We start from the raw sequence: 25,605 nt of genomic DNA on the forward strand, positions 1-25,605 counted from the left end.
GGGCGCCGGGCGGAGCGGCCAAAGCTTTCGCAGGACAGCAGCGCCCACCGCGGAGAAAGCCCCGCGCGGAAATCCCGACCCGCCCAAGGCCGGGCGCCCCGCCCAGCACCTTCTCCCGCCCGGGCCCCCGGGCGCTCCTCCCTCCGTCCCGCCCCCAGCGTGCGGGGCGGTGCGGGGCGCAGGCCGCGGGCGGCCCGGCGGTGGCACGTGGCGCGGCGGGACGGCCCCGGTGCCACCGCCCTCAGCTCCGCCTGCCTCCGTCCCTCCGGACTCCTGCTGCAGCCTCCTGCCCCGGCTCCAGCGGGCGCTAGGGATCAAGCGGTCATCGAGGTGTTCTCGAACAAAATCACAGATCACAGAAACAAAATCCATTGGGTTGGAAAAGACCTCTGAGATCATCGAGTCCAGCCTTTGATCGAACACCGCTCTCTCAACTAGACCATGGCGATAATCGGCCTTTTCTTAAGCACATCCGGGGACAGTGACTCCAGCACCTCCCCGGGCAATCCGTTCCAACGTTTAATCGCCCTTTACGTGAAGAAGTTCCTCTGACTGTGGAAACTGAACCTCCACTGAACCCCTTCGCTGTCATCCTGCCACTTGTGACCTGGGAGAAGAGCCCGGCCCCACCTGGCTACAGCTTCTTTTCCGGTGGGTGTAAGAGCGTGGCAGAGTCTCCCGAGTTCCCTTTTCTCCAGGCTGAACAGCCCCAGCTCTGCAGCTAGCTCCTCACAGGACCTGAGTTCCCTTCACCAAGTTAATTTCCCTTCTCTGGACATGCTCCAGCACCTCAGTGTCCTTCCTGAACTGAGGGGCCCAAAACTGAACACGGAATACTGAAGGTGCAGCCTCACCAGTGCCAGTCGCTGCCCTGGCCTTGCTGGCCGCGCTATTGCTGATCCAGGCCAGGCTGCCATCGGCCTTCTCGGGCACCTGGCACAGCTGGCTCTCCTCCAGCTGGGACCTGACCAGCACCTCCAGGGCCTTTTCCACTGCTTCCCAGCCACTGTGCCCCCAGCCTGTAGCGCTGTACCTCAGCCAGCAAAGCCCAAAAGGCACCGGGGTTTGGGGTGAGAGCCCACAGTGCCTTGTCCTGCCCTCACACCGAGCAACAGAAGGGTGATGTAAAAAGCCTGCCGTGGGGAATGGAAGTGCTGTGGGAAAGGGGCTGCTTAGACTCACCTTGTCAGGGCTAGTGTGTCAGAATGATACAGTGCAGCTTCACAGATCCATTTCTATATGCTCCTCCCTATAAAAGCTGTACATGTCAGCAGCATTTAAAAGTGCCAATTAACATTTTTAACTAAAACTTTTGTCTGCTGCGATAACCCATTGCTAGGATCACCAGAGCCTCACTAGTTTTTTCCCCAGTAAGATGGCTTCTCCCTCTGGATGGGTGTATGGTTTCTCCTACCTGTTCTCAGAACTTTTTCTCATTCCATCATAATGGAGCAGAATTTCCAACACTTGTTTTCTGTATTAAAGAGAACAAGGAAGAGTCCTAATTTTAAAAGTTGCTCCTGCTTTGGAGCAAGGGCAGCCTCTTCTGAGACTGAGTCAATGGCTTTTGTGCTAGGGGCTTGGTAGGAGATGCAGTAGGAAGAAGGTAAACATCACTAAATATAAATAGGTAAGTTCCCAAGCTTCTCATAATCAGAGTTCCAGAAACTGATGGAAACCTCACTGGCCTATGCTGCTGCTCTTTCATTCGTGTTCGACAACATCATCAATCAATAAAAGGCCTCACTTCATAGACAAAGTATTTACATGCTGTTAGACAAAAAGCACATTAGATGGTTCCAATCATGAGACTGTTGTCATCGGAATATTTTTACCACTGGATTCTAATAATTTTATGACTTAAGCTAAAACATAAAGATGGGAAATGGCTGCTTTAAAATATATTTTCATCATATATATATTATATATATCATACAGATATTGCCTTCTTTTAAATCTGCAAACTCTTACCTTCCACCACAACCAGGAGTCCCCCCTACAGGTTCTGGAGGCAATACCCATACAGCTAAGACAAATATTTATTCCTTGAATTTACATGAACTTGGCTCTTATGAGCCTTATATGGGCTTCAGTCAATTGCATTAGAGAATTAGGATTCAATTTTTTTTTCTGGGAATGCTAGCTCAAAGCTGGAAACAGTAACCAACCTCCTGTTTTACTCAAATGTTTTCTGCTGTGTAGTCCAAAATAGTTTAAGAGTCTAATTAGAGCAGCCACATTTCATTTTTAATCTTTTTTCAAAATGATGAAATATACAACCAAGCCTATTACAGAAACCCCAATGCAAAATCAGTGCCTTCCTAACCCCACTCCAGAGCACTAATGGCAAATAAACCTCTAAACAGCAGTCATTTGTCAGTAGTTTGTAACTTAATAAAGCAGCAAAGTAAAAAAAGGTGTCTGTACATACAGAAGCTTAAATATTCCAGCAGATATTTTTCAAGGCAAGCAGTGCTTTTAAATAGTAATTGTTCAATTGTTTTGTGATAGAGCAGCAGCATATGCAAGAAGGGGAAAAAACCCAATAGAGCTTTAAGCAAAAGAAAGCATGAAGAAATTAAAAGGTAAACTAGAAGTTGTTAGTAGCAAGCCAGGTGATATTCTCCCCACTGCACCCTTGTTTTCTTTTACTATTGTGATTATATTTTTGTTTAATTCAGTTCAGGCTTTTTTTTCCCCTTCTGTTCATTGTCATGGCTTTGTCTAAGCAGTGGATCTCCAAATCCAAGATCAGGGTTCCCTTTCAGTAATGGGTTGGAGATGCCCTCTCCCCACCACAACTGAATCTCCAGCTATCGACCCCCCTTCCCCTTCTCACTATGTCTCTCCACTATCAGAACAGAGAGGTCTGAATTTACCACAGAATCCTGCAATCAGACAGACAGGCCTATCCCCATGAACCTCTCCCAAACCCTGGCTTCCAACAGAAAGAGCTTCACATCCTGTCAGATGCCTCCCTGAGATCCCAGTCTTTCAATTTCCACCCCTCTTTCAGAGAATCCAGAGAGAAGTTGCTTATCTGCCTTTGCAGCTCAGACAGGTTTTCAGTGAGAAGGCAGATGGAAGGAAGGGGAATGTCTCTGCTTTGAGAGCCATCATTTAATCCAAATTCTAGTCATGCATCCTGTGGGAAGGAAGGACATGCACACGTGTGCAAAGTGATATGATGTTACCTTGGTTTTTCTGAGTTTTTTATAGCCTTTTGAATTTTCATAAAATGGAGTCAGATCTTTAGTTACTGCACAATATTAAGAGCAGTTTCTACCTTTTTCACACATATGTAACATAAATCCTTTGTTTTTCATTCTCTGTCCTTTGTTTGCGTATTTCTAACCTGAAAACAATTGTAACTGACAGTTGGTCTAGCCACTTGGCTGAAGGGTGAAAAACCCCAAGAAGCCAATCTTCAGCCAGACCCACAAATGTATAAAAAGTAAGAAATAAACAAGGAGGTCTCTCTCCGCCCCGGACTCAGCCTTGAGCTGGCACGGAGGAACCTCTCTGCCCTGCGAAACTTCTTGTCTACGTGTGATTGCATTGCGTATCAGGGTAATAAGATGCCCAGAGTTTCCCACATCCCATCTTGCACTCGCCACCTTCAGTTTGACAGACACAGGTTGTAGTCCATAAACAGAACCTTCCCATTTCATGATTTTTAAATATGAAAGACAAGGGAATCAGCAGAAACTGATCTGGTGGAAGGTGTGAAAGATTCCCTAAAGAAGAAAGTTGAAACTGAGCCAAAACCATGTTTCTAATCATCTCAAAATGGTTTGATACAAAGATCTGTTTATTACCCAACAATGTGACAGTGTATATACAAATACAGTGTGGAATGTGACATTTACAGGAAATTTAAGTACATCATGCACAGACACTATTGCAATGTTATTTTAATAGTTCCAGAATATTAAGCTGAATAAATATTCACTGCTTCAAAAAATCATTTTTACTTTTACATAAAAATATATAATATTGCACTCTTTACAAGGCCAGCAGTTTTGCATATTGGTTTGTAACAAGTGGAATTCTACTTTATAAAAAAATAAGCCTTTGTGAACAAAACCCCAAAACAGGGAGCACAAAAGCACCCCAAACCCACAAAGTTTGTCTTTTTTTCTCTTAAACAAAGCACATCACATCAACATGAGCCAGGAAGCTTTTCAGTCTGTATTTGGACCTTACATTAACATTTAGACAGTGAAAAATATGACTAAAGCCATCCTATACAATGCTGCTACAATAATATGCAGTTTAGAATTCAATCCATATAGTATGCAGCCACTTGCTTAATTGAACCAACGATGAGCCTTTGTGTCTTGAACTATGAGAACTTTTTTTTTAAGTTTTTCTAGTTTGAAAAGTTCCTCAACCAGGAAGTCTCAAGAATTTGTGCAGACTATTGGGAATTTTCAAAAGAAGTGTAAAAATTGATTGTGTATGTGTCACCTTTGTCACGACCTAGCAATTTCACGTAAAGTGTTCTGAAAGCAGATGAGCCTTAAACATGGGAAGATACAGCAGTTTGAATGGCAATAGAGGAACCTGTCAGTGATAAAAAAGCAAAGTAATTTAAAAGGAAAATGTAACTACATCAGACTTGCGTAGCACTCTTGCTTTACCATTCGCATGACTAGTGGGCACTTAGTCATGGTGCCAGGTTTAGAGGTCTTCAAATCCATCAATTGAAATACTAATTTTTCATGTCGCCTAAGATGTCAAATTTGTTAAGCTGTTCATGACAGAGGCTTATTTTTTCCCCCTCATAAAATAGCACCCAGGAATACACAACAAATTTGCACAGTGTATCTGTGTGAAACTTTCCAAACCATCTGATGCTTATGAACATTGATTATTGAAGCAGTTACATTCAAACATTTTACAGTGCATTGAACCTCAATGCCACTAGAACAGGAGCACATCTGTGCCTTCTTTAACACCTCTTTTTAGAGCTCTGGAAGATAAGCTGTGTGTGTGTACATAATAGACGTTCTGCCACAGAACCGCAATAGCCAACTATCACAGAGTTAGGGAGTTCACACTGCATTGATCTAACCACTGTTTCGTGATGCCACGAGGTGTCTACCCATCACTAAGACAATTATTTTTTGTCATCTGTTGCAAAGACTATTACATTAACAGAGAAGATGGCAAAAATTACAAACACAAAGATAGCAGAAATTTGAATTTTAGCATTACAATACCGTAAGATGGTGCAAAAAGCACCTACTAAGTTCTTTGCTTCTCAAAAAAAGCAATTTTAAGTGGCTGTTGATTTTTAAGTTTTGGATTGCTTATCCCAGAGCTAACCATACCAAACTCAACTAATCAGATATACATATGCTCACATTTGAACAGATATTTACAGAACTTGATGCTGCTGATATTTTACATACTAAGAGAGGGAATAAGCATAATCAATTTTTTTAAATACTTCTGTCCAAGAAGCGATTTAAAAAAATACTGTTGTTGTTTTATATTGCAGCATTGAGCGTTTCTTAGTCACTTTGCTGGCATCGGATAATATGACCAGAGCTTCCTGCTTACCTGGATATGCTTCAAGTTTGTGCATGCGCATATGCAATCTTACATCCACCTTAGGCTGCTCTTTTAAAAAACCACCCCACCTATTCAGTCATTCTAGACACATTCAGGGTACTCCAAAGTCCAGTTCAATACGAGCTCCTATAGCTATTTGGATTAAAGTGCATCAGAGACAGGAGTTAGCAGCAGGCCCCGCCGTCACCCAGCTGCGTAGCTGCTGAGGAAGGAGTAGAACATGGGCAGCTTCAAGCGCTGCTGGTCCTTGCGGCACCAGGCGATGACATTCCCATCACTGTTAGCCGTGAACAAGTGATGGCCGTCGCAGGAAAACGTAAGGCTGCAAAACAAGGAAAGAGTCTGGCTTTATACCAAATGGGGCTATTTATAATGCCAGAAGACATTAAAAGCCCTGAGAGTTCAGCCAACAAAGAGGAGCTGTCAGGGGAGGCCTGGTGCCTACGTTAACACAGCAATATGTTTGCGTATACCTGCTTATGCATTTGTACCCAAACAGGCTGAACTGCAGCTTTGCTCAGCACTTCGTCCCCGGCAGTTCAACACTCATTTCTTTGCAGTGTCAGAGCAAAGGACAGGATTAGTAGCAAAATCCTACTCTTTTCCCTTCTGTTTTTGAAAGGAAGGATTTTCTGCAACAGAGCTCAGTGCCCTCTGAACTTGCTTTGCTGACAAAGGCAGAAACTAAATCCATCCGATTTCATGGCACAGCACGTGACTTTTGTTCAGATGGGCATTTCTTGAGCTGTAACAGGGCTAGAAAAGCCCTTCAGTCATGCCATGGGTAATGTTAGAGAGCATGAAGGTCAGCATCCATTTACTGTCACATTTAAGCAGGAAACTAAATTATTCAATAGCTACTAAATCGTTATCAACAAGCTTTGTGAAATATGCTGCTTAAAGGAGGTAACAAAGACAATAACTGCCATCAGACAATCTTTTTCATTTCTTTAAAAAAAAAAAAAAAGCTAGTTTGGATTTTAAATGCTATTTTACCAACAGTCAGAACAAAATTTTTCAGTCATTTGTTACTATGCTAACATTAAGATAAAATTTTGGCATAACTCTTGAGACCTTTGTGCAGACTACTGTACCACTGGGGATATCAAAGTCTCAGTCCTTTGACCATGTTCTGAAAACACTTTGGCACGAGAATTCTGCTCATCTAAATCAGGGAGACTCAGAGAAACCTAACTACACAAGCACTCCAAAATGGCAGCTTCCAGGCTACTCTGAGTTTGCCTCTTTACCATTTCTGTCCACCATCAGAAAAATGGAAAAGGCAGCATTTTCATTTAATTTTGAGGAAGAAACAGTCTATTTAAGTCTGGCATAGTTAAGATTATCTTATTATTATTATTTTATAGTTATTATTTTAACACAGATTCTGAGGAAAAAATATTAAATTTAAAAATGAGAGGAGTATCTCTGGTTCAGTTTTCCAGGGAATCCTGCTAATTTCCATCTGCCAGAGCAGCAGAAGCTAGTTATTACTGTCGCTACAAGTACAGTACACTTGTGCTCACTTTGCTTTAATGAATAATTAGTGGGTTTGCATTGCTCTTTTTAGATATGGGTGTTTACCTCCTATTTTCATGTTTAACACTCTATGACCATTTTGTTGTGGTTTTGTTTGTTGGTTTGCTTTTTTTTCCCTAAAGAGAAAAAAGCATTAATTGTTTACTTAAGATCTTTTTACCTTACAATAGGTTTGGCTGACTTCGAAAATGTTATTTCTCGTACTGGCTTCAAGTCCCACGTACTCCACAGTCTGAAAGAAAGAGCCATTTTCTTCACACTTGCTTTTACAAATACTTCAGTGATAAACAATCTATTTAGTAACTGCTAAGACTGGGAGCTGAGTAACAGCTTGTCCACCTTCTTTAAAGCCAAATACCAGCATGATGCTTGGCTACATGCTCTCAAACTGTGAGCCTAAGTGATAGAGCATTTTAATAAATAAACATTTCAAATGCTTACCTTACTACTCCATTTTCAAGGCCCCCTGCAATCACATTGACAGACACACCTTCAGGCTGGTTAGAGAAAGCAACAGAGCAAATACTTTCCCTGCAGTGCACGTGTCCAACAAGATCACCATTAACTGTCCAAAGTCTCAAATCACTGCCTCCTCCAACTGCAACAAAGCACAGCATGGGAGAATTAAAAAAATAAATCTAGACCACAGTTAAGTCCATAATATTTAAACATTCTGTGGTAAAGAATCCAACTTCTTGAGAGTTCATAAGGTTTAAATGACTGAGCAATGTCTGCAATTACTTCTCTCTCTCTCTCTGAGGCAGGAAGCACGCAAACCACCAAGTCACTGCAGTGATTTAGAAGCCATCACATCCTATTTATGGAACGTTTTACTTACAAAAGCACTACGTGAATTTACTTAATGACCAATTTGCATGTACTAACAGGGAAGGCACTAAGATGGAATTCATACCAGCTATCTAAGCAGTTAGTTCTCATTCTTAATTTGCATTTTAAGCAAAATACTTAAAAAATAGCAAGCACAGTTCTCTTACCTGATTATCTGGGACTATTTGATTCTATCAGTGAACTAACAATCCAATAACTGCTTTTGTCTTGAAAAGAATTGTCTTAAAAGGAAATGTAACATCCCTTACTAATTAACACGCTTTGCAGAAAAAAAAGAGTTTTGTGAGCTATAGAAATGGACTTGAAAGTCTCCAAGTTTAAAAATCTAAACGTTAGTTTTCTGAAACTGCCAGAATAATGTCCCCTTGTCCTTTAATACTCCTTGCCTATGCTCTGTAACACATGGTACTCCCCTGAAGAATTGTACCTTTGACAACAAATCTCTGTGAAAATGAAAGCAGCCAATATCATAAAATGTCTCCCAGGCATCTTTGAAATTTCAAGTCTTTTTATAAAGAGACCAAGCTGTTGGTCTTCATCTCTCTATATTATATTCAAACACATGCCTAATCACTTCTGGAGAAATTTGTATGTTACTATGTAAAAAAAGCAAAATGTTGCTCCTGTGTGACTGGATACATCCTCAGATGATGAATACACACTCGGTAACTAATTTAATTACAGGTCTCATGATTTATTTGGTCTGCAAATCAAAACAGCTTTTGTGACTGACAAATATACCTGAGTCACAAACTGTTGCAATATCACCAGTGGTTTCACTAGCTGAAACTGCAGTCACAGGACTCTTGTGTCCAGCCAGACTCTGGACATAGCACAGCCTGTAGAAAACAAAAGGAACAAGCCTAAACCTCAGACTCAAATGCAGACAAGGTCCTTTGAGGAAAATATGAAAAAAAGTTACATTAATTTCAATCAACATTTTGCACAATTATGATATTTTTCATATTCACTATAAAATTTTAGCACCTTTTATGAGAAAGACAGGAAGAGTTTGACTTTAGAATAAGTTTAGACTTTAGAATAATGAATAGTTTGACTATTCATTTGACTTTAGAATAGTTTGACTTTAGAATAATGAACAAATTCAACTAACTTCAAAGAGGCAAAGGTACCCAAGAGTGGGAAAACCTGTATTTATAAGAAAGCTGTGGGAAAGAGTTATAGATATACTTGTACCTGTTCAGATCCCATATTATGCAGGTTCCATCTTTGCTGACACTTATCATTATACTGTATGGCTTGCACACAAACAAGCTTGTTATTTCTGCTGTGTGTCCATACAGATGGACTTGCGACTCCATTTCTATCTCTGAAGGCTGAAAAACAGCAAGATAAGACAAACTCTCATGAAAAAGAAAATTAATGTCTTTTTCTAAAAAAGGTAAGCCTAGTTTAAGTCTTAGATTTCAAAGAACAGTTCCCATTGATTTTAATATCATCATTTTAGGAACTACATTCATGCTTTATTATGTTTAACACTTTATAATGTGATAAGACATAGCTATAATTGATGTTCAACTTTTTCCTTTCAGTGCTTTAGCTCAGCGAATACATTGATGTGATCCCATGAACCAGAATGAAAAACTACTGTAGTTCTGTCTCAATTACACAGCTTAAAGTCGTCTGATTTGTTTTCTGCAAGACTGCTCTTTCCATACAACAGTGAAAGAACAGTTCTCAATATTTCAGCATCTAGTGGAAGCACTTGGAAACATAAAAGGAAAACCCAGCTCAGAAGTTGTCACTATCTGTACAGCAAATTACTAGGAATTCCTCAAGTTGGTGCCAAGTTCTCCAATGATACCAAGCTGGAAAAACATGCAGAAAGTCAAGTTTAAATACAGAAATTGGTAGGTGAAAATTAAAGCAGTAAAATTTGACACCAAACAACACTTTTTATTCAAGTGATATAATTGAAATAATTCAGACTTCCTGAAAAATGGCTAAGTTGAAGGAACTGCTTAATCAGAATGCTAATACTTCATTTAGGACAACTTGCTATGCAGAGATTAAAATAATCTGTAAAGGAAGAAGACAGTTTTCTGCTTGTTTCCTCATCCACGTCAGAGCACACCATCTGCATTTTTGTATGAGGGTACAGGCTGCCTACCTATAGCAGGTCTACAGAAAAACCTTGAAAGTTCAAACAGACAAAAGTATACATATGGTGTAGAAACTCACAGGTGTAGAAAATTTCCATCTTTGCACTAAAAGGGACAATCTAATCTGTAATACTGCACTGTCTGACAACAGAAAGACCTGCTAGTTTGCCCTTGCTACTGGAGCATCTCATCCATGTAAGACATTTATGAAATACCCAGGTGTCATTCTCAGTGTGTGACACCTCACACACTGAGATATAAAAATCCTTCTTTAATCCTTTCTCAGTTAAGAGAAAAAGAATTATACCAAAATTTTCTATGACAGCAACAGACTTGTGTTTTTATGAAGAACTGATTTTGATAACCTTTCTACCGTGCTCCTCCAACTTCCTTTAGAGTGTTTCCTCTTGATTTGCATTTGAACACTTGAACTGAAAGCAGCGCCCACCTTTAGCAGCTCTCTACCATACTAATAGCAATGGTTTATTGATTCTTATAGTAATGAGACAAGCTGGAATTCTAACACCAACTGTATTGTTACATTAAGTTCTAATAAGTAATGAAATAGGTATTTCTCACGCCTGAAATGTTTTCCCTTCTTACTTCCCTGTTTTTAGGTGACAACCCCTAAAATGGCATCCAGAGGTGAGAAAAGATGCATATATGTATCTACCTTTAAACAGCAGCTCTTCCTGCCTACAGCACTGGAGTGGGGAATTGAAATGATCACTTCCCAGTTTTACCTAAACAGGTCCTTCAAGTGCATTCTCTGTTTGCAAGACACCTCTAACAGTCAGCAAGTGAAGGCTGAAATAACATGTACAACCAGACACCTGTGGCTGAGGGGCTCATGCAGGTGTGACATTGTCAGCAGAGATCAGTGTCAAAGCAGAATTTCATGGGGTTTTCACCATCATAAGGCAAGGAAAAAGAGCACCTGAAGCACAACATGGAGCCATTTTTGAATTCTGACAGCATGCCTTTGAGTTCCCATATCCAATTAACAACATGGTATCTACTTCATGCCCATGCACTGCATTAGTACATATGTGAAACAGGGCAAAATATTCACGTTTCAAGTACTGCATTTTAACAAACTTTTCACTTTATGGCTGATCAGCTGACAAGATGGATACAGAACAGATGTCAGAAAGCACATTTGCATTCCCTGCAGCCTTGACTTGGGTAACTGACAGGTAACAACTTGGGTAACAACAGGAGCTACAAAATTGACACAAGTCCCTCTGCCTGGGACACATAAAACTGTCAGTGCTGAGAAGTTCAGCAAAGATGGTCTCAAAGAACATCATCTGTGCAGACAAACAAAAATCACTTTTTACTAGGAAACAGAAGGAACTCAGGAACCATAACCCCCCCTAACTAGAGTTTCTTTTCAGCTTTGCAGAAGGCAAATATATTCAATTCCTATTAAAGAAAAATTAACTGGAATCCAAGTCTCAGTACAGGTTATTTACAAGTTCACTATTCTGGGGAGCAGTTAAGGTGCCTAACATATGATCCAAATAACTAAAGCTTGCAGGCCTGAAGCTCTGCTTCATTTTCAATACTCAAGGTGCTGCTGAGCTTCAGAAGTATGAGTAGCAGATAACCAGAAACTGGAAGAAAGCCAAGGGTAAAAAAATTTTAGAAATCACTGTGTTTATGCTCTTCCCAGCCTAAGCATCTGCTGTATGCCACTACTGAAAACAGAAAACTGGGTAGGCATAGCAGATCATACCAAGGTTCTCCCTAGCTCATGCTAATGTAGGGATTCAAGAGTATCAAGGAGTGCAACGCCAAAGATGTTTGCCAATACCTGTATCAATCTACATCTAGAACATCAGTTTTGTTCAGTTGTTGCTATGGGTAATACCGCAGACATACCTAAAATGAGCTGTGTAGGAAAGTTGCCTACTCTTTGTTAAAACTATGGAGAATAAAAGTTAATGCTAAAGAAAGTATAGAAGATTCAGATGGAAGCTTCGAAACAGTCAGAATCAGATTTTTAATTTGGAGTTCCTTTTTATGTTTTCTATTTTTTCTATTTACAACACTTTTATTAGCAAAGAGTATCAAAGGACTTTCTACTACTGCCAGTATTTTCCACTAACAGATTAAGTAATGCAAGTTACTTTCTCCCTTCCCTACTCACATTTCCCCTTGGAGAATATAACAAAGTAAAGAGGCTTAGTGGTTAATATATACACTGTCTGAGAATTCATCCTGCTCTCTGTAGCTTAAGTGCCTCCTGCACTTGAGTTATTGTTACTTTGAGGAATTGCATTCTGCAGCTTCAGTCAAAGCACTGACAGGTTCTGTCCCCTTCACAAGAGAAACTACTCCTTAATGCAGGGAGCTTCACTGTGCCAGAGAGCTTCAGTTCCAAGCCCTGTCCTGAACACAGCCAGAATTCTACATGTTGTGCACTCAGGTGATGAAGGCTGACTAAAAGCTAGCTGTATGTCAGCAGCAGCTTAAGAAAAACATGCAAACAAACATGCTGAGATGTCAGAGGAGCCCTCAAAAATAAATACTAAAAACACATGTAATTTTTAGCAACTATCTAGAATATGGCTCTTTTTCTCACTGTTCCTGTTTTAAAAAAAGACTAATACTGAATACACTAAATCCTTTATTATGAATTCTATCCAATGTAACTTACCGTATTGCTGGTGAATCTGTTCATATATGCTGTGATGACACCAGATTTACTACCTGTGAACAGCTGACAACTGTCTGGCACCCAAGCACAGCTTGTTACCTTGAAAAGACAAAACAAAGCCAGGAAAAATTAGAACAGAAAAACTATTATAACTGCTGTTTTCTTTATGCCACAGCATTTGGTCAAACTGATTCTTTATTACTTATCCTATGAAGAGCTATGTAAAACACTTCTACTTAAAATAAAGAAATCAATGAGCTAAAATGTAGCTGCTCTAGGTTATACTTGTTATTATGTCAGAAACAGAGTGAAGAAAGAGTTTTATGTAGCCTGGAATTCACAGCTAAAGAGCAGTGAACTAGTGCAGACTTCAAGATCATCCACCAAAATCGTTTTGGCAGGATCTTACCAGTCATTGGACTGTGATAGATTATGCAGCTTTCTCTAACAATCTTTTAGACAATCTTTTTCAAATGGATCCTAAACTATAGTGGAGTTGTTCTTCTAACATGAAGCACTTATACTTTTTTCCATATTGATTTTTCTTGGGACAGAACTTAAACTTTTTTAAATTCACAGCAATATTCTATAGGAAGGAAAAGCTACAAAAATCAAATTAATTCAGAAGGAATCTTTATCTAATACAGGAAAACAACAAGGAACAAGATACAACAGTGGAGCCATGAGGAACACATTCCAAAGGAATTCAAAAAGATTAAAAGGAGTTGTGATTGGATGCTCATCTCCAAAACAAGCTAAAGCAAGAGTACCCCACTGCCAAGTCAAGCTACCACTTAAACTACCAATATTAAACTGAAGAGCAAGAGACTGATTTTCTTTTACCTGGTGGAGCTGTGAGCTCTGTATAAAATTTACTGGAGGTTCACTTTGCTTGCTTTTCAGCCGTAAGATGTTATCGGCATATCCCCAGCTCAGGATTGCTGACCACTGAATGTCAGTGCTGTGCATGCTCCTCACGCCTGAAGGGAGGCACATCGGATTGTGTCACGTGCACAGCAAGATTCAGTCACTTTAACAGTCACCAACAGAAGTCTCAGATTCATGTTTTATCACAAGCTAAAATATACCCCGCGCCAAAGGTTTCAAAATATTTTCTGTTAAGCTCTGTAACATATTATAAACAGTTTTCGGAGACCAAATGAAAGTTCCATCTTTTCCAAAGCCCATTTGCAACCTGGACAAAACTTTTTTGAAGAGTTGCGTCTTTTGAGAACAGAGGAAAGGGGAGACAATACTTCCCACCCAGAGAAACATGTGCTTGTAACTTCAAGGACAATGTTACTTGTTTTTGTTGAATAAATGTGATTTATTTTCAGAAAGACTGCACTAGTATATGCCACCAAGAAAACAAAAGATTGTGAGACCTCGTTTGTACATTCTCAGTAAGAATCCATCTACAAAGTTTAACTGAAAGCAGAACATTCTTCACCTCTGCTTTTTTTACTGTTAGCTTTTCTCATTGTCTGCCTCTAAAGCCCATTTCTTAAGTTTTCCTTTCTGTTGCCACAAGAGTTTTTTCATCTGTTCTTCAGTTCTTGGACCCAATCTGCTGGCAAGTTCTAAAGTTAAATTCTCATGCTTCAGTCACTTCAATGAAAAATATGAACTTAATTACAGAATGCCTCTACTGTAGTTTTGAAAATTGTAAGTAAAATCCACCCCCAGTAAAGATACCACACATGTGGAAGCTGTTAATGGAATTGTAAACTCATCTTTGGCAAAAGCAACTAAACTTGGGAAGTTTGCTGAAGAACAATAGCAGCATTAGATTTATTTTTTTATGGCTCATTTCACATATATTGTGCATACAGAGAATAAGCACAAATTCATACCTTGTTCCTTGCTATATATCATCAAAAGGCAAAACTTGCTGGACAAACCACAGATAGCTTTAGTTGGTAAAGCTTGGAGAGAGCCAAACCTTTCTCCATGTGGTTGGCTAAAGCAGACAACAGGGTCTGGAGCACTTGGGGAACCGACATATTCTCCCCACTTCAATCCTTTTATCCATGGCAATGGACTCTAAAGCAAGCACAGATAAGGTTCAAATTATAGAATTTTCAGAAAAACATAATTCCATTAATAATAGAGAATGATTGATGTCAGTTTCCTGTAAGCAATCACATGGTAAGGACAGCTGAAGTCTACTCTGAAACCACTAGAAAGACAAGTTCAAAGTTAAATGGTTAACTTTAATGTAATTCTACTCCTTCTTTAAAGACATAGGCAGCAAGTTTCTAGTTCAGGTAGTTTAGTGAAAAGTACAGATCTCTAAATCCAAGGATGCAGTTTCTGACTGGACTACAGGGAAAACAAGTGTTTGAAGTGAAGCAAGTTTAATTGTCCTACGGGCAGTAAAAAAGCTGAGGATGGAAGAAAGCACAATATGTGTTTGCTTGCTATAGTTCTGCACACAGATTCTATAATTCATCACTGAAAGTATAATACTGGTTAATTGAAATGCTTTCCAACACCTATTCCCTAAAACCAAGATAAACTCAGATCTTAGTTTACACAAAACATCACAAATGCGTGAAAGTAATTTTCACTATCACTCATTAATTTTGTGTATTTTCTTTATAGTACAATATAACAAGTACCACTCTTAGGAAGCAAATTCTAAGCCAAGGGTAGAGGGTACAACAATAACAGCATATGGGTATTAATTAAACCATCTTGCAATTGAAAGTTACATACTGGATAAATGATTTCCTTAGTGTGTTCTCTGGTTTCTCTGAAAGCAAACTGCACTAGTAATCCCATGGCAGCAGGAAGTTCTCCTTCCATGATAAGCCTGGATCCAGGTCTACTAACATGTGCTGCATGAAACAGCTGGCGAGGTGTTTGCCCATATGTTTTTATCATTGTTTCAAGGGCTCTTCTCTGAACAGGATCTTCAACAGCAGAAACATCCATCCCAAAATAGGTCTACAGGAGAAAAAAGAAAAGGGAGGGGCAAGAATAAGCTTGTCAAGTTTGTCTTTGGGAAAGATTTTGCGTGTGGACCAGAAGCCATCCCATAACTGTGCTGACTAAAGAGCCACTCAGAGCAGTAACCTTGTCACCTCCTCTTTACTGGAATAAACCACCACTTTAAGGATTACCATGTGAGCTCTTCCTACATATGTGCCATGACCAATTTCTGTCAAAGAGGTTTTCTTTGAGACCTTTACCAGTCTGTGTAGAACTGGCAGGGTTGTGACAATAACCAAACAAAATAATTGAAAAGAGTTGGAGAAGTTTGTTTTCTTTACCTCTTTTTAATAAGCATATTAAAGCTCTCTTTTGGGATAGGGAAGAAGAAAGAAACCTCATACTTCAAGAGAGTGGAAATTTTTTCCTTCTATTTGTCTTTTTCATGCCTCTCTAATTGTGCACCACACACTTTTCATCAGTCACACCAAAGGCCTTGAGTTTTCACTTTAAAACATGGTAAACACACAAACTTAATATCTGAAGCTCAAGGTACTAACAAAATCATTGCTTAAGCACAAAAAGAGTAAAAGGAAGGGAAGTATTTGGATGGCTACTTGAAAAAGCCATCACTGCCAAACACTATGATTTTATTATCTTTTCCAGCCATAGAGAAAACACTAAAAACATGAAACGTGAATGCGTTTAAAACCAGGACCACCTGCTGAGCAAACGTTGTGATCATGAAGACTAAAGCTAAATAATGCAATTCAAGGTATCCATGTTGCAATTAAGCAGTAAAACTCTGAAAGTCTTTATATTAAATGAAGAGTTATTTGAAATTAAATTTACTGTAGAGAAATGTGCTCATTAGAGGGACAGAACATAGGACGTACATGAAGGAAAACACCATGAGCTCAGGACACACCAAACTATTTTAATCCTATCAAAAGCTGCAGCAGCCCCTGCCTAAATTAAAAGCTTTTGAATTAGGCAGAAGCAGATACACACAGTAACAACAATCAGACTGCTGCAAGCCACTGCAAACAGCTACCCACAAGGTGTAAACCCCAGACCTGATGATCCCCACATCTAGCTCAAGGCAAGAAAGAGGAACAGAAATTCACTAAATCTCACAATATCCCCTGGGATCTTACAGTTCAACACTGAAATAGTTAAAGGCTTTTCTTATTCTTCAACACTTCATGAGCGAGGGATCTTGTTTCATACTTAATGTTTCCCAAGCAAGTCAGACCCCGTTAAGTTACGAAGGACAATGAACAAACACGCTGCTTAACAAATACTTACTGCAGGATGAAAGACATTAATAGCCTGAACAGAGGCCTTGCCTTTTTGCTTATAACCGAACACCAAGTCAATCCAGTGACAGATTGTCTGGGAAACGTGGTCAGACTCCAAAGCCTGACGATGAATCAAGATGAACAGACGAGGATCGTTACGGGCCCAGGGTGGAAGATTGACATGGTTAACTCTGTCACCATTTTGACGCACCCCAAAATCAAAACCTAGAAACAGGGGAGTGAATATTCCAACATTTTATTTGACAGTAACTTCAAAAAGGTCTATAGAGTCCTAAAACTCAATGATTCAGCACAGTGATTAACAATCGACAATGCAGTATCATTAACAAGTCCCTCCAAAACACATTCAGCTATACATACACATTCAAATAGCAAAAGGAGAGAACAGCATACTCCTTTGCCCTGCTGACAAGATTAGGGAAAAACTTAGCTTAACTGGTACATAACAGCTTTTTTACCATATCCCACAAATTTGTGCCAGATCTCTCCCATACATCTACTACTTAGCATACTCAGCCAAAGGATATAAATGTTCTCAGTTTCAACCCATAAGCTCAGTCATACACCTCTTTTGGGTATATAATTCTGTTGCCCTCTTAGTATACCTTCTCTGTTAACTAGAAAGTCGGGAAGGTAGAAGAATTCTGGTATAAGCTCCTTTACATCAGTCATTGATTCATACGAGGAGAGGCGCCAGGTTGTATTGGTAGAGTGAAAAGTTCTGTCTGGGATGTCAAAACTTTGATCTGTAAAGAAATCCAAACTCAATTGTTACACTGATGATGGACACTAACAGTTGCATATCTGCAACTTCACACAGTTAACTGCTCTCTAGTTAGTTGAGAACATTTGGAATTCTCTTATCTCAACTGCTATGTGTTACACATGGACTGCAAGTCAAAGACAGGTTAGCTCCTTGTGCTACAGAAACTAAGGTATGAACATCACATGACCAGCTTTATGGTCTAGCTTGGTAATTTCAAGAATGGATCTACTGTTAGAGCATACCAGATTTAATTCTACCAGGCTCAGCTATCTGGAACTGGAAAACCTGTGATGAATAGGGTAACTCTTGGGTTATTGGAACAAGGCCCAGATGTAAAAAGCAAGTAGAAGCAAATGCAACCTTACCTTGATAAGCTAAAAACATTTTAGTAAAAGGTGGCAGCCTAACTAGGAAATGAAGTACAGTTCCACTGTTAGAATAATGAGATCCATAGTGATATGGTTGTACAGGGGGCATTGGATCATCCTCTCGTGCTCCTTTACGGTACTCTTCTTCTAAATACTAGAAAAATAGGAGAGAATAAAAAAGAGAATTACAAACATCCTCTCCTTAGACGCTTTCCAACAACAAAAATAAGAGAAACATACATTCAAAAGTGACCTGGAATCAAATACACTTTTAAATGTCTAAAGACACATAATCACTTTTACAATCCAGTTTGGTATCAAAGTCTTTAGCCACTTTAAATGACCTATTTTACATTATTTATTACTTTTGCTTTTCCCTACTCCCCCGTCTGGAGTCCCGGAAAAAACAGCATTTGCAAATAATACAGTAGACCATGGTGACACAAACAAGTTTGAAAGTCCAGCTGCTTTAATTCCCCAGTATATTGCTATTTCCTACAGCCTTTAAAACATTTTAAAGAGAAAAAATCAAAAACCACCATCATCATAGTAGGGCATGTTAAAATAATAGAGTACTTGAGGGAAAACAGCCTTTTTGTTATCAAACAGAAAAATAGCTACAAATTCCACCAAAGTAATGTCAACTAAACAGCAGTAACTTCCTGATCTTTAGGGATCTTTAAGTTCCCATATAAGGTGGCAGCCGTTTAAATTCCTCAATGGTGTCACAGGGATAGGCTAAATTGATTTGTGATTTCAGGTATAGGAAAAAACCACAAGCTCCAAGCATGTTACAAAACAACTGCTAGAAAATGTTTCCTGGAAAACACACTGGAAATAAGAGTTCTGTAGCCATGAAGTACTGTATTTGTGGTTTCTTCCCCAATAACTGCATGTTATAAAAACTAAAGCCGCTGTGTCATTTATACATGCGACAAAGGCAAGAAGTTATCCAAATTACCTTGTAAGTATCCACATAACGATCCTCTTTTTCCTTAGACTGCACAGCAATGGGTTTGACCAGGTTTCTGCAACAAAAGCAGTACTGTTTTGTTGTAATTTTTATTACAATACTGATTCACATAGTTAAGAATGACACCTTTTATATAATACTTTTGAAGAAAGTTCAGAAAATAAAAAAGCAACTTCCAGTTAGTGCTAAAGGCAAACTCAGATCCACAGCACAGTAACAGGCAAGCAAATGCCAAGTGCCTCAGTCAAATCAGAGGCACACACAAATGTTAAATAAGCACAACAGAAATTTATTAGGGTGGGACAATTCACTCAAATCCATTCAAATGAAGACTGATTTTGCAACTGGCCAAGTAATTTACGACAGTATTTTCTTTTCTATTTAATTTTTGCTAATTGGCCTGGAAGTCTGTAATCATATGAATTTAAACATATAGCTTCTATTTAGTTCTGTGAATTATACATAGCCTATTAAGACAGAGTAAGTCCAATACATTGGATTTGAATCTACATATCTGTTTTATTTCAATACCCCAGGCAAAGCAGCCACATACTGTAAAAGCCCAAGTTATTAGAGATGAGCTTGTCCCTCAACAGTTCCATTTGTGTGTGTGTGCAGTTTAGTACAACAAAGCTAAAAAGCTATATAGGATGATCAGTCCAAGTATTTGGAAAAAAAGAGTTGCAAGCATTTCGTATTACCTATATACCGAGGGATCATTTAGGTCCAGCGTTTCATTGGTGTAGTCAGAAAGTATAAAAGGAAATACTGGATATTGCATGAGATCATTGAAGGAACGACCGGCATGTTTGTTTAAATGAGTCAGATATTCAAAGTTAGTAATCTGTCCTGTGCACCACAGGTGGGTCAAAGCAGTAATGTTTCCATATTCCAAAAGGTTAGGCAAATTGTTAGTCAAGATGTTGTGGTACACATCATCACGGACCTAGAAGAAAACACCATAGATTAAGTAATACAATGTCAAAGTTTTAAACTACCAAGAATTAAGTTTCTTTCATTTTGTATATTTCCAGATATCTGCTGTAATAGAATAATGTCTAGTATCTAGATTCTTTAATATCCTGATAGATCAGAGATGTGTTTTACAACATGCCTATGATCATCCAGAAGCCTAGCTGAGCCAAGTTCTTTCAACAGTATTAGGCAGAATTTAATTAGTCCATGCAACAGGTCTCCTTAGAAACCTAATGCATGAATATACATGTTAGAAAGACACAGCAAAATGCTTCGGTGTATTACTCTGCATTGGTGCCACAGTACCTTTGTATTATCAAAAGCCAAGAGTAAAGTTCTGCCATTTGTTAGAAAGATTTCCACAGCATTGTCTCTTAACTGCCACCAGCGCTTATGAACTTCCTTTATTTCCTCATAGGTCCACGAAAACGATGCTGGTTCAGTTTCTCCATGAAAACTCTGTAGAATTTGCAATTTAGAAAGTCATTTTAAATACAGGATTTTCCAAACAACAAACCCTTCAATGCAGCCAGTTTATAACAAAATAGCATATCATAAGGCAAACTTCAATTTTAATGCAGTGCTTTAATACACTATTGTGATTTTCTTTAGCTGCTTTCCGCACCCTCCACTCTTCTCAAGGCAGTGGGTAGAACACAACACATGCTCCTCAGCTGCTCCAGTTCCCTACCCAGCACTAAGCAAGCAATGCCACATTTTCAATGGCTCTTAAGCTAAAAATATTGGACAGCCAATCAGAGCAAGTGAAGTTTTGTTGTGAATCCCACAGTTCTGTGAAGAACAAAGCAGCTGGTAGCATCTCAAACCAGAGGAACTGTCTGTTCAGTAGATGCAAGGAAGAGCTCTGTAAAAGCAGTTTAAAGCTTTCAGTAGTGCAATGCATATCTTGATTACTTTTACATGTCTGTTAGATGTATAAACAATTTACACATCAGAGTCTTTGTATATCAGAAGGATTAGCTCAGCTCCCATTTCCTTCATGAAACAGGAAAGGATAGGAAAAGGGAGGAGCTAGAACATCATACATAACGTAAAATCCAAGAATGAGATGCTGTGAAGCACAGCACAACACCTGTGCCTTTCTGCACTCCATAGTGCCTCAGCTTCCACTAAGGCAAATTCTCTGGTGCAGATCAAAGCGAACTCTGTTCACTTTGCTGATGAACTCAAAGCAATGGACTGCAAGGTGCAGAAGCCTCTCACATCACCCGTTCCTCATTCTCTCCTAGTCCCAGGCCCACATTTTTCCTGTTTCCTTCTATCACCACCAATTCCATAGCTAGGGTCAACAGAAGCAACACAAACCTAACTAATTGCTTACAGATCTCTGGATAAAGCTAGTCAAACTCCAGTACTACTGCCACTGAAACTGCTGAAGAAGAAGACTACTCATGGCCATAGTTTGGAAAAATTAAAGCTGGACAAGATGTTCTAACACTTACCGAATTTTCAATTGTATCTGAAGCATTATCTTCAACAAAATACATGCCACATTTTCCTACAGCAAAAATAGTTATGAAAAGGTATATGATATTTCACAATGCATCTTTGGGTTATGTAAACAGTATTCAAGAGTTAAGAACGCTAAGAACTGGGGCAAGACAGTACTTGACAGAAATACAATTTATCATTCCACATCTTTTAGCAAGTGGTCTGCAGATATTAAAACTTACTGGCAGTTCAAACAGCACTCATGAAAACAGTAGAAAAGAAAGGCAAAATTGATATATAAAGTACGTAATCCATTAAGTCAGGCAACAGCTCAATTATAAAAAATTAGCCAGGTTAATATATACACCAAAAATGTATTTATACAGACTGAAAATTCTACTTACCTAGCAACAGTTCACCAGCAGTCTCTCTAGAAGGTGCTACACTTACACATCTTCGATTAACTCTGAAATATTTCAAAGTGGAAATGCTTATGGATTATGGAAATGCCTATCCTTATGGATTTATGTACCTTTCAGCACACCTAAAACCAACCTAAACCAAACAGCCTCCAAGTTTACCGCTGAAGAAAAACTGTCCAACAACATGACTAATGGTTCATTGTCCCAAAGAGGGAAAGAAAATACAACCTCAACTTTCTAGACTTTCTTACAAGTGCATTTGTACTTATTTCTTAGCATGTTCTCTGCAGTTATTTTAGGCTATTTTAGTGCCTGTAACAGGTTGCAAATTGACACAACTGCAGAGTTGAGTAATGCAGTGATGAAAACAGAGACGATGGAAAGACAATTTGCTTTTGAGCTCTGATGGCAAAATCTTAGATATCTAGGACAGGCAGTGCTCCTAAGCAAAAATAAGAGATCTCATCAGGTTATCCACAAGTCCTATCCACACCACACCAGATGGTATTTGGTAGCTCTAGTCTTTTGCTTTTGAGTAAGGAAAAAATGCCTACTATTTTTGAGACTAGTCTCATTTCCCACTTGATTTTTTTAAAAAAATGTTTTTGAGACAAAAAATGTCTTTTAGACAACTGTTTCATTTGATTGGGAAAAGATAGGAAAGGGAAGCAAGTGTTATCCAAAAGTTACCTTATATGTTCACTTGCAGCTTTGTCCTTTACAGTAGAGGAATGAGAAGAATGTGTTTTGTCTTCAAATAAGTAAGACAATGGAGTTTTTATCACACCTATAAAGACATCACAAATAAGGTAGTAACAGTCATTACAATTCAGACATTATGATACATTCAGCATTGAAAATGTTTTAATTACCTTCCTGTTTTTGCCTGTCTGGGAGCAGGTATTTGTTTGGAATAGTTAGGTAGCACCTCTGCAAGCGGCGCCTCTCTCTGTTTGGGCCCTCTGTTGGATCCAGTTGCCAAGAAGTTGGATAATAGACTGGGTCATACCAGAGTGCTCTGTAAAAAAAATACATGTTAGGACTTTGGCAGCAGAGGCAGTATATGTGCTTATTAATTCTGTTCTTTAACTAGCAGAAAGACAGAAGTTGCACAGAAGTACACAGGGCATCATTTCTGAAAACGTATTAAAAGACTGGATTCTGTAGTTTATTTTCATGAACTATTCCACTGAATGACTTTTCACAAGCTGCTACTGTTAAGACTGCTTTTGAAGTTACTCAGTCTAATGAAAATAGCAGTACAATGCATCCAACACTATTTTGAAAACTCTGCTGCTGCAAACATGAGATAGTAGTTCTGAAGTGGTGAAAATCCCACAGTTTGGTTTCTTATCAACATTTACATCCTTTGTTCTACACTATTTGGTGAACAGAGTATATAGATGCTAATGTGAGTAACATTACCCCAAAAATATTATTTTACTCCATCGATCTTGTGTAAGATATGAAAACTTCAGAACACTCTTCATTGTATTAGGGAAAGAAAAACATGTATGATTTAAAAAACTGACTAAATGGGACAGAAATACTACTTGGCTACTGACCCTAAAAGATAAGGCAAAAAAAAAATCAAGTCTTTTACAAATCTAACTATCAGATGGTCAGCAAAAGTAACTAATTTTAATATCATCTCCATTTCATATGCCTCAGAGTAGAATGAGAAGCACATTTCAGGCATCAAGTCTCTCACTTTTACTGAGATGAGAACACTCACCGATCATGGGTAAGCTGCTGAACAAGTTCCTGCCAATGTCTGCTGGCACTTAGCTCTGCCTTATACATCCCCCTGATGTGCTGAATTACTTTCTTCCTTTCCATTCCCTGTGACAGCGACACAGCTTGTGTGATGTCTCCAGCTATTTTAGAAATGTCTTTAGATTTTGTATCTAGACGCTGAAAGAGACTGAGGAGCAGAGTTGTGTTTTAAAATGCCATATAAACACACTGAAAAGGGAAAGACACCAAAACGCCTCATAAAATTCAAGTTTGGCAGTAGATATGGAGAGATCTTGTTACAGCAGAAGCAGAACAACTTAGCCTACATAATGAGATTCATGAATACCTTCTGCTTCTTAGTCATCGAAAAACCTATTACTTTTGGCCAAAGACAAGATAAGCCAGTCAGGAGATCACTGGCTACGTATTAACGTGCTTGACTAATTCATGTATACTCATTACAGTAAAAATCTGGAGTAAGGACACCACCACCGATTAAGTCATTCAACATAATAAAGTCTTAACACTTGCGTGCACGGACTTGACTAAGCTGACCTTTAAAGCTACTGCACTTGCCTACTTTAAAGCACAATGTGTGTGCATCTCAAATCTGATTTTTATGGCAAAGCCTCAATATTTAAATTAACAGAAACCTCAGTCTGCCACAATGTACTGAAATTTACAATTACACCAATGAGCTGTATATTCCACATAGCTCACAAAAATATTCAAATTGTATACTGAATACAACGTTTGACTTGTTGAAAATCAGGGTTAGTTGCAGGGACATTTAGTTGCACAGACCACAGCAACAGGAGAGGTGATTGGACAGATGCAATGATCATAAAATTAAGGGCAAAATGACAAATGTGCAAAAACCCAATTCAGTATTGAGGTTCACACAATGCCATTTATTATACAACCTAACAAAACGCATATTTCTATAACAGAACAGTATACTTAGAAGTCTGAAAGCTAGTGATGCTGTTAATTTGAAAAAAACCCCCATCCATAATGATCACACAGGCAACTTTGCAATGGGAAGTCCTGAACAGAGAACATCTCTTAAAGTTCTTGAAGCCTCTCTAAGGTACTTACTTCTGCCGATTATTAGCCATTGTCTTCTCCCAAGCAGCTTTGTTTACACCTTCTTCCATCTCATATTTCTTCTGATCCTGAATGGAAGTTTTACACATTACTTTCTTTTCTCAGATGGATGAAATAAGGAAGGGGAGGCTAAAGGCTATGCCAGTTTTAAAAAGGAAGAGTGACAAAACTGTTCAACTGATACCTTCACAGCATTTAAAACCAGCAAGGCTTCATTTCAGTTACTGCCATTTTATTGTATTATATATAATTTTTCTCTTTGCAAGAAATCAAGACTTATTTTCTTGAAAATAAGAGATACTAGTAGCTTATTATGAACTCCCACCTTCCTCTGGATTAAATAATATGTTTAACCAAGAAGCTTGTGAGCTTGCTGTGAAGAGTTGAGCGTATGTGACAGAAATACTGAGGACCCAAAGAGAATTCCCAAAAGCATAAGCCATGCAGCAAAGAACACCACAATCTGCGGTGAAATTCTGATCCCATATAAGACAACTGCTTCAAATACACCCAGTTTTTAAAGCGAAGTTTTTATTCACACACCTCTTTCAAAGCTTTTATTAAATCTGGTTTTGGTCGTGGGCTCAGAGGAATACATTTATAGCCACAGCTTTTCAGTGTATTCATTAGGTCTCCTGCTGCTCTTTGTTGTTCTTTGGTCATTCCATCGCTGTGATTGTGCATTAACTCATACAAATAGAGCACTAATTTAGGCCCATGCTAGAAGATGCCAAGATGGAAAGAGAAGAATACAGATGCATGGTCACGCTCATTTCCACAACACCGAGCAGTATTT

General features: G+C 38.9%; 1 protein-coding gene across 2 annotated transcripts in view; it reads right to left on the reverse strand.

Annotated features, from left to right (window-relative positions):
• Positions 1-3,793: 3,793 nt before the first annotated feature.
• The window catches only part of LYST (lysosomal trafficking regulator), a 76,564-nt gene continuing 54,752 nt past the window's right edge, over positions 3,794-25,605 (reverse strand). For both annotated transcript variants that reach the window (XM_040058333.2, XM_040058334.2), the window contains exons 32-53: positions 25,353-25,529; positions 24,801-24,877; positions 23,701-23,889; positions 22,838-22,983; positions 22,656-22,752; positions 21,948-22,009; positions 21,555-21,610; positions 20,398-20,550; positions 19,818-20,062; positions 19,105-19,171; positions 18,141-18,297; positions 17,615-17,755; positions 16,996-17,213; positions 15,472-15,702; positions 14,607-14,796; positions 13,597-13,733; positions 12,754-12,852; positions 9,166-9,305; positions 8,710-8,807; positions 7,561-7,717; positions 7,280-7,351; positions 3,794-5,902 (exon numbers count right to left, since the gene is read on the reverse strand). In XM_040058333.2, the coding sequence (XP_039914267.1) occupies positions 5,764-5,902; positions 7,280-7,351; positions 7,561-7,717; positions 8,710-8,807; positions 9,166-9,305; positions 12,754-12,852; positions 13,597-13,733; positions 14,607-14,796; positions 15,472-15,702; positions 16,996-17,213; positions 17,615-17,755; positions 18,141-18,297; positions 19,105-19,171; positions 19,818-20,062; positions 20,398-20,550; positions 21,555-21,610; positions 21,948-22,009; positions 22,656-22,752; positions 22,838-22,983; positions 23,701-23,889; positions 24,801-24,877; positions 25,353-25,529 (3,048 nt within the window). In that variant the 3' untranslated portion in view covers positions 3,794-5,763. The remainder of the gene's footprint in view (positions 5,903-7,279; positions 7,352-7,560; positions 7,718-8,709; positions 8,808-9,165; positions 9,306-12,753; positions 12,853-13,596; positions 13,734-14,606; positions 14,797-15,471; positions 15,703-16,995; positions 17,214-17,614; positions 17,756-18,140; positions 18,298-19,104; positions 19,172-19,817; positions 20,063-20,397; positions 20,551-21,554; positions 21,611-21,947; positions 22,010-22,655; positions 22,753-22,837; positions 22,984-23,700; positions 23,890-24,800; positions 24,878-25,352; positions 25,530-25,605) is intronic.

This window comes from Hirundo rustica, chromosome 3 (genome assembly GCF_015227805.2).
Source record: "Hirundo rustica isolate bHirRus1 chromosome 3, bHirRus1.pri.v3, whole genome shotgun sequence".
NCBI lineage: Eukaryota > Metazoa > Chordata > Aves > Passeriformes > Hirundinidae > Hirundo > Hirundo rustica.